Source organism: Tachysurus vachellii, chromosome 12 (assembly GCF_030014155.1).
Source record: "Tachysurus vachellii isolate PV-2020 chromosome 12, HZAU_Pvac_v1, whole genome shotgun sequence".
Lineage (NCBI taxonomy): Eukaryota > Metazoa > Chordata > Actinopteri > Siluriformes > Bagridae > Tachysurus > Tachysurus vachellii.
The window spans coordinates 23,615,462-23,631,645 of record NC_083471.1 but is presented as its reverse complement, the minus strand read 5'-3'; the positions used below and the strand labels follow the sequence as shown (position 1 = coordinate 23,631,645).

Here is a 16,184-nt window from a genome sequence, read left to right as displayed (position 1 = left end):
GACGCCTGAGATAGGCACAGGCTCCCCGTGACCCGGGGTAGTTCGGATAAGCGGTAGAAAATGAATGAATGAATGAATGAATATTTACTACAGTAACACAGACAGGGATGATCTGCTACCGGTCTTCCATTTTGTAAGACTTACCCCTTAAAGTGAACTGTGTGGTGATTACATCAGACCCACCTTCAGCTATCGATATATATATATATATATATATATATATATATATATATATATATATATATATATATATATATATATATATATATGTTGAACTTATAAGCATTACTTGTCAGGTTGAAAAGAAATTAGAGATTAATTATTAGATCACGAAGGCATTAGAATTTCCTAAACGTCCTCAGGCTGCTGGCACACTCTAATTCTATGCAAAAAAAAACCCTGTCGATGCTGTTTCTCATTTTGCAGTAAAATGCAGCTGTTAAGGGTTACCACATGTTTTAGATGGTTAAATGCAAGTTTTTCTAGATTTAGTTTTGGAAAAATGATCATTTCTTAAAATTTTTATGTAAGACTTTTAATACAGTCTATTGTTAGTCTGTTTTCTCACCCAGATTTCATCCAAAAAGGTTTTTCTTTATTGAGCGACTCTTTTTAGGAGTAAGTCAAAAGCTTTATCCATGATCTTCAATCAACATTTTTATTGTTGACTGCATGCGCTCCTGCAGCGCACAAATAGATGTGCGCAGGTATCTAATGCAAACATAAGGCAGTACATTCGACTGAGGCAGAAATTTCCAATACTGTAGTCTGGTTCCAGGTGTACTAATAATAATACAAAGTAAACATTGATATCAATGATAAAAAAAAAAAAAAAAAAAAAGAAAAAACTGTGAATTCTCACAAAATTCATTCCATTCAATATTTTACAACAGGGAAATGAGAGCGTAAACGATGAAGCGGTCAGCTGTGGGTATATTGCAGTTCAGAGGAGATGAGAATCAATGGGATCGTCATCGAGACACACTGCAAGCTTGCGGGTCACTGCAGAGGTGAGCTGTTTGTAGGGATCAAGATCCTTGACTCCATACTCTGGATTAAAGGCACTGTAGAGAAAAGGAAAGTGTTCAGCTTCAACTAAAGAAAGTTTAAATCCAAGATTTTTTCAAGGCTGTTTCAACCTAGTTATAGTTTGTTATTATAACTAAGGTAGAATGTTAAGGAAGTAGACGTGTAAATCTGAAGCTGTGACTGTGAATATTCTAACCATTAACCGGCGTTAAACTAGTTTAAGTTTACCTTCATGTAAAGGCAGACGTTTAAATATATTTCCCTCTTTAATTTTGCACAACCAGCCTCAGTGCTTTGTAGGAAAATAGTCTTCACAACAGATGACTTTGCACTTTTCTGTCTCAGGTCTCCGTTATTTTGTCGAACTGCATTTTAAATAGTCTTGTGAAAGAATAGTCTTGTGAAAGGCCGGCCCTGCGCATAGGCAGAATAGGCAAATGCTAAGGGCGCCGCCCACCACTAGGGGCGCCCGTGCGCCCACATTATTATTTTTATTAATATATATATATATATATTTTTTTTATTAATATATATGTATATATATTTTATTACCTGCGAAGTATTTTATTTCTATATTTATTATATATATTTTATTGCTGTAAGAAAGGCAAGGAAAGCAAGGTCTCCGTAATATGTATATATTTTTTATATAGTTTGTGTGTGTTTCCAAAATATTTTCAAAATAAAGAAAAACAGGACAAAGCTGTGCAGTTTGTTTCTGTGTAGGTTTATGAACAAAATGATCGGAACACAATTGTCTGTGATTCCAGGGGCACCAGGTGAAATCTTGCCCAGGGCAGCAAATCGGCCAGGGCCGGCGATTCGCTGCTATAATGTTCTATAAGTTACTATAGCAGGAACTAACATGTTTATTCGTATGTGTTAAAATGTATTGGCTTGAAAAGTATAATGTGTCATTCTGTACTAAATAAGTAAAGTAAATCCATTTGTAATTGATACAAGTTCCTGTCCTAGACGACCAACACAACACTTAAGGATGTTGAAATCAATTAACTTTTGATGCTGGTGGTAATAGTTGAATTTTTTTTCTAACCGCATGTCCACAAGTTTATTCCTTGTTTGTTTTATTCCTTACTCAATGCATTAACAGTTTTAGCTTAGTAGCTTATAGTGTTAATTTCGTCAGACGAGACGAGACGCAATATGTTCGTAAACAACCTTTTTTCCACGACTAAGACGAGACGATGACAAGACTGCACCACTGTCCAAAAACGCTGACTAAGACTAAATTAACATGCATTATTGTTGACGAAAAAAGGCGAGACGAAAATGTTTTGTATAAAATAAAAACTAAGATAAAACTTCTCTTCATTTTCGTCTACAACTGTCTGCTTTTTCATCAGCTGTTACGTCTTTAAAATATTCACAACGAGCTCAAGTTACAGGTCCGTGAAGCGGATCCCGCTTATTATATTGTTACCTACCAAATAAATCGATAATTTAACACAAAATGATGATTTAAAAAGGAGTTTATTGATTTAAAAACGATTGTATTGTTTCCTCTAAGGGAACCGTCTCTACGGTTAGAATCCTGTGTGTCCATGGCAACGCTCTGTTTTTCATGGCAACGGTGTGTTATAGTTCGCAGCGGTCTGCTATCAATAAATAAAATAGTGTGTGTGTGTGTAGAAAGAATTCGTCCACACGCCAATCAAATGAATAAATAAATAAATAAATAAATAAAAACTCCTGAGCACAAGTCCACCCCTGGTCTAGGCGGCTTTTTGTGTTAAATTATATTTCCTGTCACTGCACAGGCTCTTTTATTGTACATGACAGCTTATGTCCCGATGACCGGTCTTTGCATTACGATTAAAAGCAGTATCGATAAAGTATAAAATGTGATGTGCGGTCAAGTTCGAGTGTATGCACTGTTTAAACTTCTCACTGATACTTTTGTGATTCGCGGAGTTTTGACAAGTTTTATAGCCTTGATATTGTTTCTTATTCAAAAGTGGTGACAGAAAAAACTCAGCACCCCCCCAACCTGAAACCTCTTCCCACCCCTCTGTCACAATCACATCATAATCAAAATGAATAATTAGGCTTAAAAGCAAATGTATATGTAAGGGAATGAAGTTTAACAATTACATGTAATATTGCTCCAAATATCATCAATAATGGTGTGTGCAATACCATGTATAACTTGCATTAAGTTGGTAATACACACACACACACACACACACACACACACACACACACACACACACACACACACACCTACAGTTTTGATCTTAGGCTTTTCATTAAGTTATTTATTTCCACTATAACACTTGTGTTCCTGATATTATTGCATTTAATGAGGCCTCGTTGTATTTATTCTTACAATAGATTCCAGATGTGGTCAAGCTACAATTTTTTGACTAAAACTAGACTAAAATTAAAATACTTTTAGTCGACTAAAACTTGACTGAGATACCTTGAGTTTTCTTTTGACTAAAACTAGACTAAAATGACGGGACTTTTAGTCGACTAAAACTTGACTAACAAAAAAAGATATGTGAATGACTAAATATGACTAAAACTAACAAGGACATTTGGCACAAGACTAAGACTAAGACTAAATTAAAAATAGGTGACGAAATTAACACTAGTAGCTTAGAAGTATTATTTGTGTCCATGTAGATTAGCTACGTTTATGAGGAAAAAAGATTTTGTCTTTGTATAGTTACGTGTAAGGAATATCGCTGATACCTTTATCCAGTTCAACATACATTTATCTCATTTACTGTATATAACTGAGAGGCAGTTGAGCATTAAGGGTCTTCTTAATAAGGGCCCAGCACTGACAACTTGGTGGTCGTAGGATTTGAACTTGCGACCTACCTTCTGATCAAGGGTATGATCTGGAGCATTGTGCTATAAAATACATAAGCTATATATTAATAGCTGTGGTGCAAAACTGATGAAGCAAAAATCAGAAACCAGTCTTGCCTTGTCCACATTGTCCACTAGATGGCACCAACAGTTTGACAGTCTGGAGGAATGTGGCCCTTCAGGACCTTTGTTCACACCGCCTTGTGTGTGTGTGTGTGTGTGGTGTGTGTGTGAGTCACCTGTGTAATACACACTGACATCCCAGCCCTCTTTCATCCATGCTGAGTTCCGCGTCTCCTCTCTGGACTGCAGGTCTTTATAGGCTACAGTCGAGAAATAAACAAACAAACAAATAAATAAATAAATGCTAAGGTATTCAGTACGTTTGGAAATAAAAATACATCCCCCCCCACCCCCACCTAACAGATATACTTTATTGAATATTTATTAGGTTTCAGTCTCAAACTCAAATAAAAAAATAAAATAAAATAAAAAATCTAATGATTTAAAACAGTAGTGCAGTAAAGATTCTGTGGAAAATTCTACTGAGAAATTTTTAGAAATATTTTTAAAGCAGAATCAATCAAATGAAATAAAGTAAACATTAGAGTAGACAGTTCCTTATTAATCCGTCTGTTTTAATTATAACGTCTGGTTTATTTTATTCTCCTTCATATTTTTATTTTTATTTTGCTTATGAAGATATAATGTCATACCCCAGAGATGGTGAACGATATACAACTCTCCAATCTGAGTGAAAAATCCTCCCACTGCTTCATTGTTCTCTTGGCGGTATTTGATTGCTCGAGCCCTGTCAATCAAAAAAGGGGGCAAATATATACGTAAACCTGGATTGTTAGACAGTTCAAATAAAAATGAAACTACATGAAGTGTTCATGGTTTTAAAAAAAAAAAAGTCTTCTAATAAGCAGCAGGCTTACCAGTGATTTCCCCATTCAATCATCGTGCCAGGCTTTCACGTCCATGCACAAAGACAAAAAGAGTATTTCTATTATTTTATTATTATTATTTTTAACTTTTAAAAATTTAGATAAATAAGAATAATTTAGACCAATAAGAATCATCAATGGAAAAGTATTATTTTAATATGTGCATTAAGGACATTAGGACCCAATACTAACATTTCTCCATTAATAAATAATAAGTGGTTGTATATATATATATTTATTTATATGTATATTTATGCATATGTATATACATTATTTCTTCATCTATATTTTCATATTTTTATATAGTTTTCTTATATAGTTTATACTTTTTATTATTTTATTCTTATTTTATTTCTTGCTTTTTTATACATTTTATATTTTTTATTCTTATACCGGACAGTTGCATAAAGCATTTCACTGCATATCGTACCCTGTATGTCTGTGTATGTGACAAATAAAATTTGATTTGATTTGATTTGATTTGATTTGATTTGGATTTGGATTTGATATATATATATATATATATATGGTATATATGACAATACCATATCTAAGATCAGCTGTTAACGTTTATGTGAAATTAAGTGAAGTTATAGTATATTAAATGTATTGCTGGTACAAAAAATGTTAGAGGTTTGAAGTAAACACAGGTGTAAGAGTAACGATGTTTTACGCAGAGCGCATTAATATCAGCCTGTGATTTGCCTCGCAGCTGGAAATCCTTTCAGAGCTGCTGTAAGAAACGAAGAAATAAAATCCAACCAGGTGTAGAGTTACAGGAAAATAAATCAGACCCGGTTGGGGTGAGACACAGTTACTGTTCACTCCTAAAAGTTCATTATTTTTCTATAACTGCACATCATAGTAGTGTGCAGTTTATTCCTCTTTGTGCTTTTTATCCAGTAATAGTTACATCTAATGTTGTATAAAAGCTACAAATTGTTAATAAGTTAATAAGTTTTCATGTTCACGAGAAGCCAGAAAGTGCAAAGTCTCCTGTTTGTGTTTGAATTGACTTGTAACTTGTGTGTACTTCAGTGCTGACACTGAAAAGTCCTTGGAAAAAATTGTAGCGACGAGTGTGTTTAATTTCCTTCATTAAATAACTGTTTAATCTACTCCTTAGCTTGTGTCCTTGTGTTTTTGTGTGTGTGTGTGTATGTGTGTGTGTGTGTGTGTGTGTGTATTAGTATTAGTACAAGTGCACGGCTATGAGCCTGTGATTTGAATTAGAGCCGAAACAACTGTGAGAACCGCAGGCGCGGAAAACTAATCAACATCTTCTGATCAATTGATAATAATACTAAAGTAAAAACACTCTTTCTTATTTCTTAAAAGAAGCAATTAAATAAATATCACTTTTTTTTTAATTAAAATATCTTAAATTATTAAAATATGTTTAAAGAATTTGGTCATGAAGATGCATTTCATATACTGTAATAAATGAAGAGTTTCTTCCACCTTTAATCTGTATGTTCTCAGTTCGTATATATTCGGACCAGGTCGGGGTAAAGGATCGTTCCAGAAGCTGAACTCGAGAAGAAGCTGGTTCTGCCGAGAGATCAGCATTTTACTCCTCTTTTTGCGAAACTCGAGATACGTCTGGACAAATCAGAGAAGTGTGTAAGAAACAAGACAAGGAAGGGATTAAACACCACACTGCAATCTCAGGATGTAAAAATGATTATAAAACACCTGTTTGTTTGTTTGTTATTTATTCATTCATCATCAGCATCACACACCTTACAGTACATGGGATGTAGGTTCATTATAGAGTACCATGTACACACACATTCACACACATTCACACATTGTGGTAATTTACCAGCTTGTAGGAGGAAGTGTAAGAACCCAGAGGAAACCCTCATGGACATAATGAGAAAAAAATTAAAACTTCGCTCTTATAATGATGCACCACTGGAAGATCTACCGAGGAACACCTAAAAGCAACACCATGCTTTATTTGTACACCAGTATCGCACGTAAAGGGGCATGTCTAATTTGCATATCATGCATATTTATAAACCCCTGTCTTCCCTAATGTCTTCCTACTCGGTAGGGTAAAAATAAATATGAAACATCTCAATATGATTTAAGTTCATTTTCTGATGCACAGTCATTTGTTATGAGTGGATTGTTTTTGTGCGTGTAGACAAACCATGAACAAATAATACATTAATAATTATTTCATTCTTATTAATAATTAAAATACCTTGTTGTGTTTGAGTTTGTTGAAGCATTCCATCAGAGCTGGATATCCACCAAGGTATCTCCAGAGATGCACTACATGAACCAACCATAAGGTGTCAATACAGCACCGGATACTGCATTAAAGCCGTAGGGATGATAATAATAATAATAATAATAATAATAATAATAATAATAATAATAATAAGAAGAAGAAGAAGAAGAAGAAGAAGAAGAAGAAGAAGAAGAAGAAAATGGTGCTTCTTTGATGTCCCACCTGCTTGGTCCTGTTCTCCATACCATGTGTTCCAGCTTCCCACAACTTCACAGGGATAATCTGGATCATTGTGAAGCTCTCTTTGAACCTCCGTTCTTGAACACACACACACGCATATTGCATTCTCAATGGCTAATGTAATTGAAGCAAATGTTTATCCTGCACTTCGGATAAGGAAGCGGTCAGTTCCTATCTAAACATGCATTCAACTAGTTTGTAAACGTTGTCTCATGGATCATGAGATGAAAACAATTGAAAACCAGATGCACAGATAACAAGTGCATTAGGCTTGAGTGCTAATAACAAACTCAAGGACAGGACATCCTGAAACTCAAGCTGAAGAGGAATTCTACTCACGATAGCTCGTTGTATTCTTCCAAGCACTCTGGCTTGACGTTGTGAACTGGAAGGAAAAATACAAATGTCACAAATTCTAAGTAATCATTTTTCTGCACGCATTTATCCGACTCAGTTTATTCAAATATTCCTGCACAATAACACATAAGCCTGTTTGTTTAATGTCATACTGTGTCATTAAGCCCATCTGCCTGGAAGGTATTAGAAACAGCTTACACTGGATTTTGTAAAGGCCACTGGTCGCTTTCTTGGACAGCAGATTGGAGTGGGCATCTTTCCTCACGTCCACTTTGTGTCCAAACACAGAGCTCAACCAACCGCCGTCGCTCTTATCCGTCAAGCTCCTGATCGTTTTCGTAGCAAAACAAGGTTTTTACAGATTAATAATATTTCTTTAAGTTAGAAAGAGGTAAGAAAAAAACAATGAAATGGCTATTTGGAGTTTCAGTTCTAAAAATGTATGTTTTAGTTTTACCTTAAAAGAGAGATGAATAGTAATTAATTAATTAATTTCTTCAGTCACCCATCCGAAAGTCCACATGTCCGTCACTTCATTCATTCTTTCATTGCTTTAACCATCATCCATCCACCCATTCATTGCTCCATCCATCCATTTATTCATTGATTCATCCATTGCTCCATCTACCCATCGATTTGTCCATGCATTGCTCCATCAATCCATGTATCAAACCATCCATCCATCCATCCATCGCCCACTCCATTCATTCAATTATTGGTCCACCCATCTATCCATTCATTCTTTGATCCATTCATCCATCCATCTATCCATCCATCGCCCACTCCATTCATTCAATCATTGGTCCAACCATCTATCCATTTATTCTTTGATCCATTCATCCATCCATCCATCCATCCATCCATCCATCCATCCATCCATTGCCCACTCCATTTATTCAATCATTGGTCCATCCATCTATCCATTCATTCTTTGATCCATCCATACATGAATCCATCCATCCATCCATCCATCCATCGCCCACTGCATTCATTCAATCATTGGTCCATCCATCTATCCATTCATTCTTTGATCCATCCATCCGTTCGTCCATCCATATAATCATTCATATTCAGTTAGCACATTCACCACCAATCACATTAAACCCTAGGGACAGTTCAGATTCATGGCTCCACCCACAGACAAGCTTTTCAAAGTTAGAGGAAACCAGACAGAACCCACATGTACACAAACATGCAAAAAGCACAGAGAGTAACACAAGCTCAGGACCAAACCAGAGACCAGGAGCTGAAGTAAGACTGAAATAAAGTTGTCACCTTTCCTTGTGAAAAGTAAATAAAACTGTTTAAATCAACGTGATTTTGCCTGGAAACATCACTCTTCTTTGTACGTAAGATTTGAAGTACTTTTTACAAGTGAAACAAGTAGTTTTTTTTTTCTTGGAAATGTACAGGTATAATATACAACTTCAACAATACTCAAGCAAAGGGAAAATATGGTAAAAAAAAATACTTAAGTATATCAACAAAGATTCTACTGAGGTAATGCTAACGAGGTATTAGCTACATACCCTGTAGTGCACTAATACATGTAATAAACTGGGATGTAACTATATAAAATAAAGCAATAGGCAGATTTAGATTGAGTTCCAACGCTCTGTCACAACATTTTTACCTGTACACTTTTACTCATTTGACTTATGGGACATTTTTTATTAGTATAAAGAAAAAAAACGATTTTCTGTCTGTGAGTCTGATCTAAAATGAATCAGGACTCACGTCGTCTTTCAGCGTGAGACGTGTGCTTTTCCCTCTGAAGATAAACACCTTTAACTTTTAGCTGCTTTTTAGATGAACAAACATTTGATAGCATCTCAGAGAGCAGGAAATGGGTTTGATATCAACATTTAGCTTGAAGACAGAAACATTTGCATGAGAATAAAATAACCATTTTTGTTTATTTGGAGCTTTTCTATGAATATATTACCTCTAGTAGTCTATGGAAAAAAAACAAAAACTAGAAATTCTTAAAGCCCAAAGTATCTACTGTTATATGAGCTTCATATAAACACCACTGTGAAGTGAGACATGACAAAGACATTCAACACTGAACATAGACACAACCAAACAGAAGCAAACTCCATTTTCTGGTCTCTGGTAAAAAGAGGTAACTTTAATGACCTGGCATTGTTATGTATTTCATGACGCTAGTACAGTACGACACAGCTATAGTCAGTACAAAGTGAAGTACAAAACCTGTAAACATGATCTGATTGTAATGAGTCAGAGTGGTGGTGTGAGGTTTACCTGTGTGGCTGAACACCTGGGAGGAAGAAAGTTCTCCACAAACCCCTGTGGCTCTGGAGCAGAGGTAGACAGCGTGTTGGTGTCATGATTTCAGTTTGTTGGTTCGAACTACAAAAACAACAAGCCTGTTCTTCTGCCCTAACAGGACAGGGAGGTTTACCAAATAGTGCTTGTGAATCATTAACCGGTTTTGTATCTGTGCGTTTAATCACTGCGACGTGCATCTACCTTTGCTCTCGAGCAACCAACCGTGTGACGTAACAAACCTGGTTTACTTTGGTTTAAACCGAGCGCATTCTTGGGCTGATCAAACACTAATAATTTTAAATAAAGGAAAACTCTTTGCTAGAAATAGCTACAAAGCTATTATATATATATATATATATATATATATATATATATATATATATATATATAGCAAATGACATCGATTCATGAACTTGATTTTGTGGATTTCAGACACATTATATTTCCCACATTATATTTATTTTTATTATCATGTGACTTTTGAGGGGGCACGGTGGCTTAGTGGTTAGCACATTCGCCTCACACCTCCAGGGTTGGGGGTTCGATTCCCTCCTTCGCCTTGTGTGTGTGGAGTTTGCATGTTCTCCCCGTGCCTCTGGGGTTTCCGGGTACTCTGGTTTCCTCCACCGGTCCAAAGACATGCATGGTAGGTTGATTGGCATCTCTGGAAAATTGTCCGTAGTGTGTGATTGTGTGAGTGAATGAGAGTGTGTGTGTGTGCCCTGTGATGGGTTGGCACTCCATCCAGGGTGTATCCTGCCTTGATGCCCGATGACGCCTGAGATAGGCACAGGCTCCCCGTGACCCGAGGTAGTTCGGATAAGCGGTAGAAAATGAATGAATGTGACTTTTGCACAAATGTTTTATTTTTCATTCGTTTCATTCAGTGCAAATGCTTTAACTGGATTTTTATTTCACGTGATGTTATATTATTCATGTGAAGTTTTAGGACATTTCATGTTGTCAGGCAGACACTTTGTGGTACAGGTAGGAGGCAAATGCAGGAGGTTATTAAAAAAAAAGTCACAAAAATTAGGTACAGTCCAAAATAATAGGAACATGTTCATAAGAAAAAGAACACATGAAAAACTAGACCTAGTGATCAATCCAAGAGATGATCACTTGGAGCCTCATAGCCTGATTGACCCGTGCCGCTTTTAACCCGGTTCTCAACCCGCTTTTAACCCGGTTCACAACCAGCACGGGTCAATCAGGCTATGAGGCTCCAAGTGATCATCTCTTGGATTGATTTAACCGGCGTAGTCAAGAACAGAGAAAATACAATATCCGGACTTTAAAGAAGTGAAAATTTTCTTTAAACCTATGAGCTGAAATATAGAGCGCCAACCCAAACATGGCCCAATTCCAGCCCTCTGGTTATTTTCTAATTTGCCTTGTATCCTTTAATATACACGTGTACCTTACCTGTACCTTAGATAGGTACGTGTACCTTACCTGTATCTCAGGTTATATTTGGATCACAGCAGAACAGTACAGAAATCTTAATGAACGATTTTTTATATTCTTTTTGAAAGAATTTTATTCCTTAGCTCAATGCCATCCAGTGCTGAAGAGGAGAAGAAAAAAAATCATGAGCTAAGTCATGCGTGCGAACGTCGCTGTGTTCAGCAGCTGTTCATAATATTACACACAGCAGGTGCTTCTGCTCACTAATCCAGTTAAACAGTCGAGAATGGACGTCCATGCTGCTCTTCTTCTTCTTCTTTTTCTTCTTCATTGTATATTCGTTCTGGGTTTTCTTTTCACAAGACACATATCTAAGTGACAGATTCGAATGCTGCTGTACATAGAGGTCAGCTCTTAAGGTTTTTGGAAAGGTTTCCTTAAAGTGCCACCGTGTTTCACTCGGAAGTTTGGTAGCGTATCTTTTATCGAATTGAGCAACTCTTCGAACTCTTGGTCCACACTGATGTCCTGGGGAACAGAAATACAAGAGCATAATAGAGTCATAACATTATAACTGCTATGAAAGACAAGACTGGTTTAAAACACACAACACAAGGTTAAAACATCTGCACTTCAGCCATCATAATCAATCATACTGTTTTATGTGTTATCCATACATATTCATATATATTTACATTTTCTCTTTTCTTGTCTAGGGAAATCTATATCTATTTTTATTTAACTTTATATGACCTGGACTGTCAAAAATAAAAAAGATTTCGTACTAGATTTTGTATACTTTCATATATGGCTGTGTGTGGCAAATTGAAATAATGAACACTCTCTCTCTCGCTCATTTTCTACCGCTTATCCGAACTACCTCGGGTCACGGGGAGCCTGCGCCTATCTCAGGCGTCATCGGGCATCAAGGCAGGATACACCCTGGATGGAGTGCCAACCCATCGCAGGGCACACACACACACTCTCATTCACTCACACAATCACACACTACGGACAATTTTCCAGAGATGCCAATCAACCTACCATGCATGTCTTTGGACCGGGGGAGGAAACCGGAGTACCCGGAGGAAACCCCCGAGTCACGGGGAGAACATGCAAACTCCACACACATCAAGGTGGAGGCGGGAATCGAACCCCCAACCCTAGAGGTGTGAGGCGAACGTGCTAACCACTAAGCCACCGTGCCCCCCAAATAATGAACATTTTTATTGAAATTTTATTTTAAGCATTAAAATTGCTATGACTATAATGTGTCTCTGTGAAGAATAAAAGATAATTAGTTGATTATTTTCATTTATGTACCACCTAAAGCTCGTGACGAAGCTATTTAAATTTGAATTTGACAGAAAATCGTCCGCAATTACATTTTCGTGATTAAACGTAAAAGTGTGTAGAGTTACTGTACATTTAACGGTTTGGAGCAGCTCAGGAAGTTTGTTAGTTCCTGCTTTTGCTTGTGTTAACTGCACTCTCGCTTCTGAGATATTAGAAGAAACGCATGAAGATAAAGTTGTGATTTGCCTTCCTGCAATACTGCTTCATGTCGCTTCTGTTTTAGAAAACGATTCAACAGTTCGAATCGAGACATCCGACTGCACTGTGGATTAAATTAAGAAACACGACGGGGATCTGAAATAAACGGAAACTTACTGATTTTTTTATTTCATCACAAGATGAAAGAGCCAATCAGGTACAATATGCAAATACAGACCACATGATAGAGATTTAGCAGAAAAAAAACACAATGGGGATTTGAAATAATTGTAAACTCATTGATTTTGTTTTATTTCATCACATGATGAAAGAGCCAATCGGGTTGCAATATGCAAACGAGGACACAGATCAATGCAATAAAATTGATAGAATTTGGATTTCTGGATTATTCATTAGAGAATGTTTAGAATTGTCTAAACTATCTATGACTTTAATGTTACATACAGAGAAGTCCAGATACTCCATTGAAGATGAAGGGTTTTCTTCTACAGCTTTGAGAAGCGCAAGACATCCGGCCGGCCGAACGGGATTCCGAGCCATCTACAATACCAAGAGAATCATCTTAACATTATCAAGAAAACTCCATGGATTTAATTTCACTTGATACGTCATTTAAAAGCCATCGCCCTGTTTTAACGTCTAGAGAAACCGATCTTCACACTTACGCTAAGAATCCGCAGGTTGTTGTTTGCTTTCAGACCCCCGGCTAATCTGACCGCTCCTTCAGGAGGGATGCGGTTAATACTGTTAATAAAAAAGTGGATAATAGGAGTGAGATACTGTACAGAACAAACCAAACATGCCTTTTTACTACAGTGCGTATGTGAGCACAGTGTTTTGAAACAGAGCTGAATCCATCAAATCACTTGGAGACCTGCTTTCTGAGCTGCAGCACAAGCTAAACAACAGGACCTTTGTTTTAAGACACAACTTATAAGTAACCGGCCGAACTGTCGTATGAAATATCGTAGAGATCTTCTGGGTGATTTGATGTTCAGGATACAAGTTAGTAGTTCTGTGATCATTTTTTAGCTTTAACCATATAAAAATATCTCATTATTTCTTAACAAACAAACAAACAAACAAACAAACAAACACTAATGACGTATTAAAATCCATATCGTTACATATACAGTATAGGTAATAAATTATTGCTATTCAGCACTTAAAACACTTTTATCATTGAATCTTTGTCATCATTAAATATTAAAAGAAAAATCAAAATAAACATATAATATTCATAATATTATATAATATCTCAGAAAACAGTCTTTCTTTTTTTAATTAGGTTTTTTTTGACAACGACTGCATTTTTTCATTAATTTTTCTTTTTTTCAGCATCAAAATGGTCAATTTCACAAAAGCCATTTTTATACAAATGATCATTTCCTTTCAGTCAATAATTTGTGTAAAAATGTTTTAACTCATCTCAAGGAATAATATTACATTTTTTTTACAAAGACTTTTGCTCAAATTTTTCTTCATTCTAATTTACTTTTTAAAGCATCATATGAGTTGTGTGTCAACATAAGGAATAAAAAAAAAGATCTTGTTCCTGTGGTCTCCAGGAAATCTGGATGTTCCAGCTTACTGTTGAACATGTGACATGGGGTGAATGTATTCAGGTAACGGTGCTAAGCAAATATTAAATAAAATGTATGTCCTTATTTAGTATTTTTTAATGAAAGAATAAATTAAGGAAAAATATGTTTTATATATGCTTTAAACACGTTTAAAAAAAAAACTCTTTAAATTTGTTTAAGAAATATATTTATACTGGGTTTGAAAAGTCCAAAAAAAAAAAAAAAAAACGTTTTCTAAGTTAAAGGTGTTGTTAATGTTGAACAATTTTTTTTTATTGTTGTTGTTGTGAATTGTGAAATTTACCAGTTTTGTTAAAACTCGATCGATCTCTTTGGCTATTTGGTTATTTTTTTTGTTGGTTAAAGATTAACAACGTGGCAATCATCGCAACCACACTTGCTAGCTAGCATCTAACTCACTGTCTATCAAAAAAAAAAGAATAAATAATAAAAGAATTGATCGATTGATTACTTTAGAACATTAAAAAAAAAGCATATTATACCACAGCACATGGCATCACACTTGTACTCTTGTTTTGATCATGACCTGATACTGTAGCTGTGATGATCAAACAGACAAAGGGAAAGTAAAATAAACCTGAGATTCAGTTCCTCCAGCGTGTTGTTGTCTTTAAGACCTTCCCCGAGAGTCGTCGCTCCCTCCTTGGCCAGTCCGTTGTAAGATAAATCCACAGTTTGCAAGAATATGTTAGCCTTTCGACAGTGAGAAAGTCATTGTGAGTGGATTATACTGATTACTGAACTCATCAGTTTTATCAGGAAGTGTAAATAAGTCAGAACTCTAATCAGGATCTGCTCAGACTTCACGCTTCAAATGGCTAACAATAAATAAAGTGTTAATGTGTTCAAAAAACTTTGGTGGCAGCTTTGGTGGACTTGGGATTCAAACTCATGACCTTCCGATCAGTAGTCCAACACCTTAACCATTAGGCTACCACAGCCCTTCAGTTTTCTGCTGATGTTAGCAAAAAAAACACACTAGAAGCCACAGAAGCCACACTGGGAGTGTGCGCTAAATTGTGAACGCTAGGTCATTGATACTACCATTTCAGCTTCCTGTATTGAATTACAAACCTTAACCTGGTGTTATATTGTAGTCCTGTTTGTTTGTTGGTTACAGGTTAGAGATATGTTGCTATGATTAACCATAGCAACAACGCGACCTCACCTGATAGCTAGCATCTGACTCACTGTCTAGCAAAATAATAAAGGACCTTATTATGATCATGTCAAAACTTTTTAACTGTAAAATAAAATGTATTATACCACCATGCTGTTGGAATCTTGATTCTGATTGGTCAAGACAAATGTGAAGTTAATAACTATGCTTACACGGGGGCAGATTTAAATAATTAAATAAAATTAATTTAAAAATGTAGATATTTGTGGATGTGAAGTTTTCTGTAAGATTTGAACTTTTAACTAGATTTGTAAAGTTCGTCACGACAAACTTTGATGTTGGCTTTGACGAGGCAAGTATTCGCAAAGGCCGGTACTTTTTGGAGGCGAGTGGACATAAGGGTCAGTGTTACTTTTGGAGGCAAGTGGACAGAAAGATAGGGTGCCAAAACATTTGGAGGCAAGTGGAGACGAGCATGTGACGTCATTCGAATACTCCTGAGGAAGTTCCCTTCATTGGGCTGAGTGTTTTGAAATGTCACATGTCCATGTTGTAAAAAGTTTTTTGATTTTGCATATATTGGGGGCGGG

At 36.0% G+C, this 16,184-nt stretch overlaps 2 protein-coding genes across 2 annotated transcripts in view; both read right to left on the bottom strand.

The window, feature by feature from the left end:
• Positions 1–644: 644 nt before the first annotated feature.
• nipsnap1 (nipsnap homolog 1 (C. elegans)) lies at positions 645–10,079 on the bottom strand. Its single transcript, XM_060883828.1, has 10 exons — positions 9,922–10,079; positions 7,855–7,982; positions 7,639–7,684; positions 7,282–7,376; positions 7,030–7,100; positions 6,279–6,419; positions 4,809–4,840; positions 4,584–4,678; positions 4,107–4,190; positions 645–1,064 (listed from the first exon to the last, which is right to left on the bottom strand). The coding sequence occupies exons 1-10, from the start codon at positions 10,005–10,007 to the stop codon at positions 1,000–1,002; spliced, it is 843 nt and encodes a 280-aa protein (XP_060739811.1). The 5' UTR covers positions 10,008–10,079; the 3' UTR covers positions 645–999.
• A 1,446-nt stretch (positions 10,080–11,525) lies between these two features.
• The window catches only part of lrrc74b (leucine rich repeat containing 74B), a 17,398-nt gene continuing 12,739 nt past the window's right edge, over positions 11,526–16,184 (bottom strand). Inside the window, exons 8-11 of the mRNA XM_060883574.1 lie at positions 15,052–15,167; positions 13,536–13,614; positions 13,315–13,410; positions 11,526–11,883 (exon numbers count right to left, since the gene is read on the bottom strand). Coding sequence (XP_060739557.1) covers positions 11,770–11,883; positions 13,315–13,410; positions 13,536–13,614; positions 15,052–15,167 — 405 coding nt within the window. The 3' untranslated portion in view covers positions 11,526–11,769. The remainder of the gene's footprint in view (positions 11,884–13,314; positions 13,411–13,535; positions 13,615–15,051; positions 15,168–16,184) is intronic.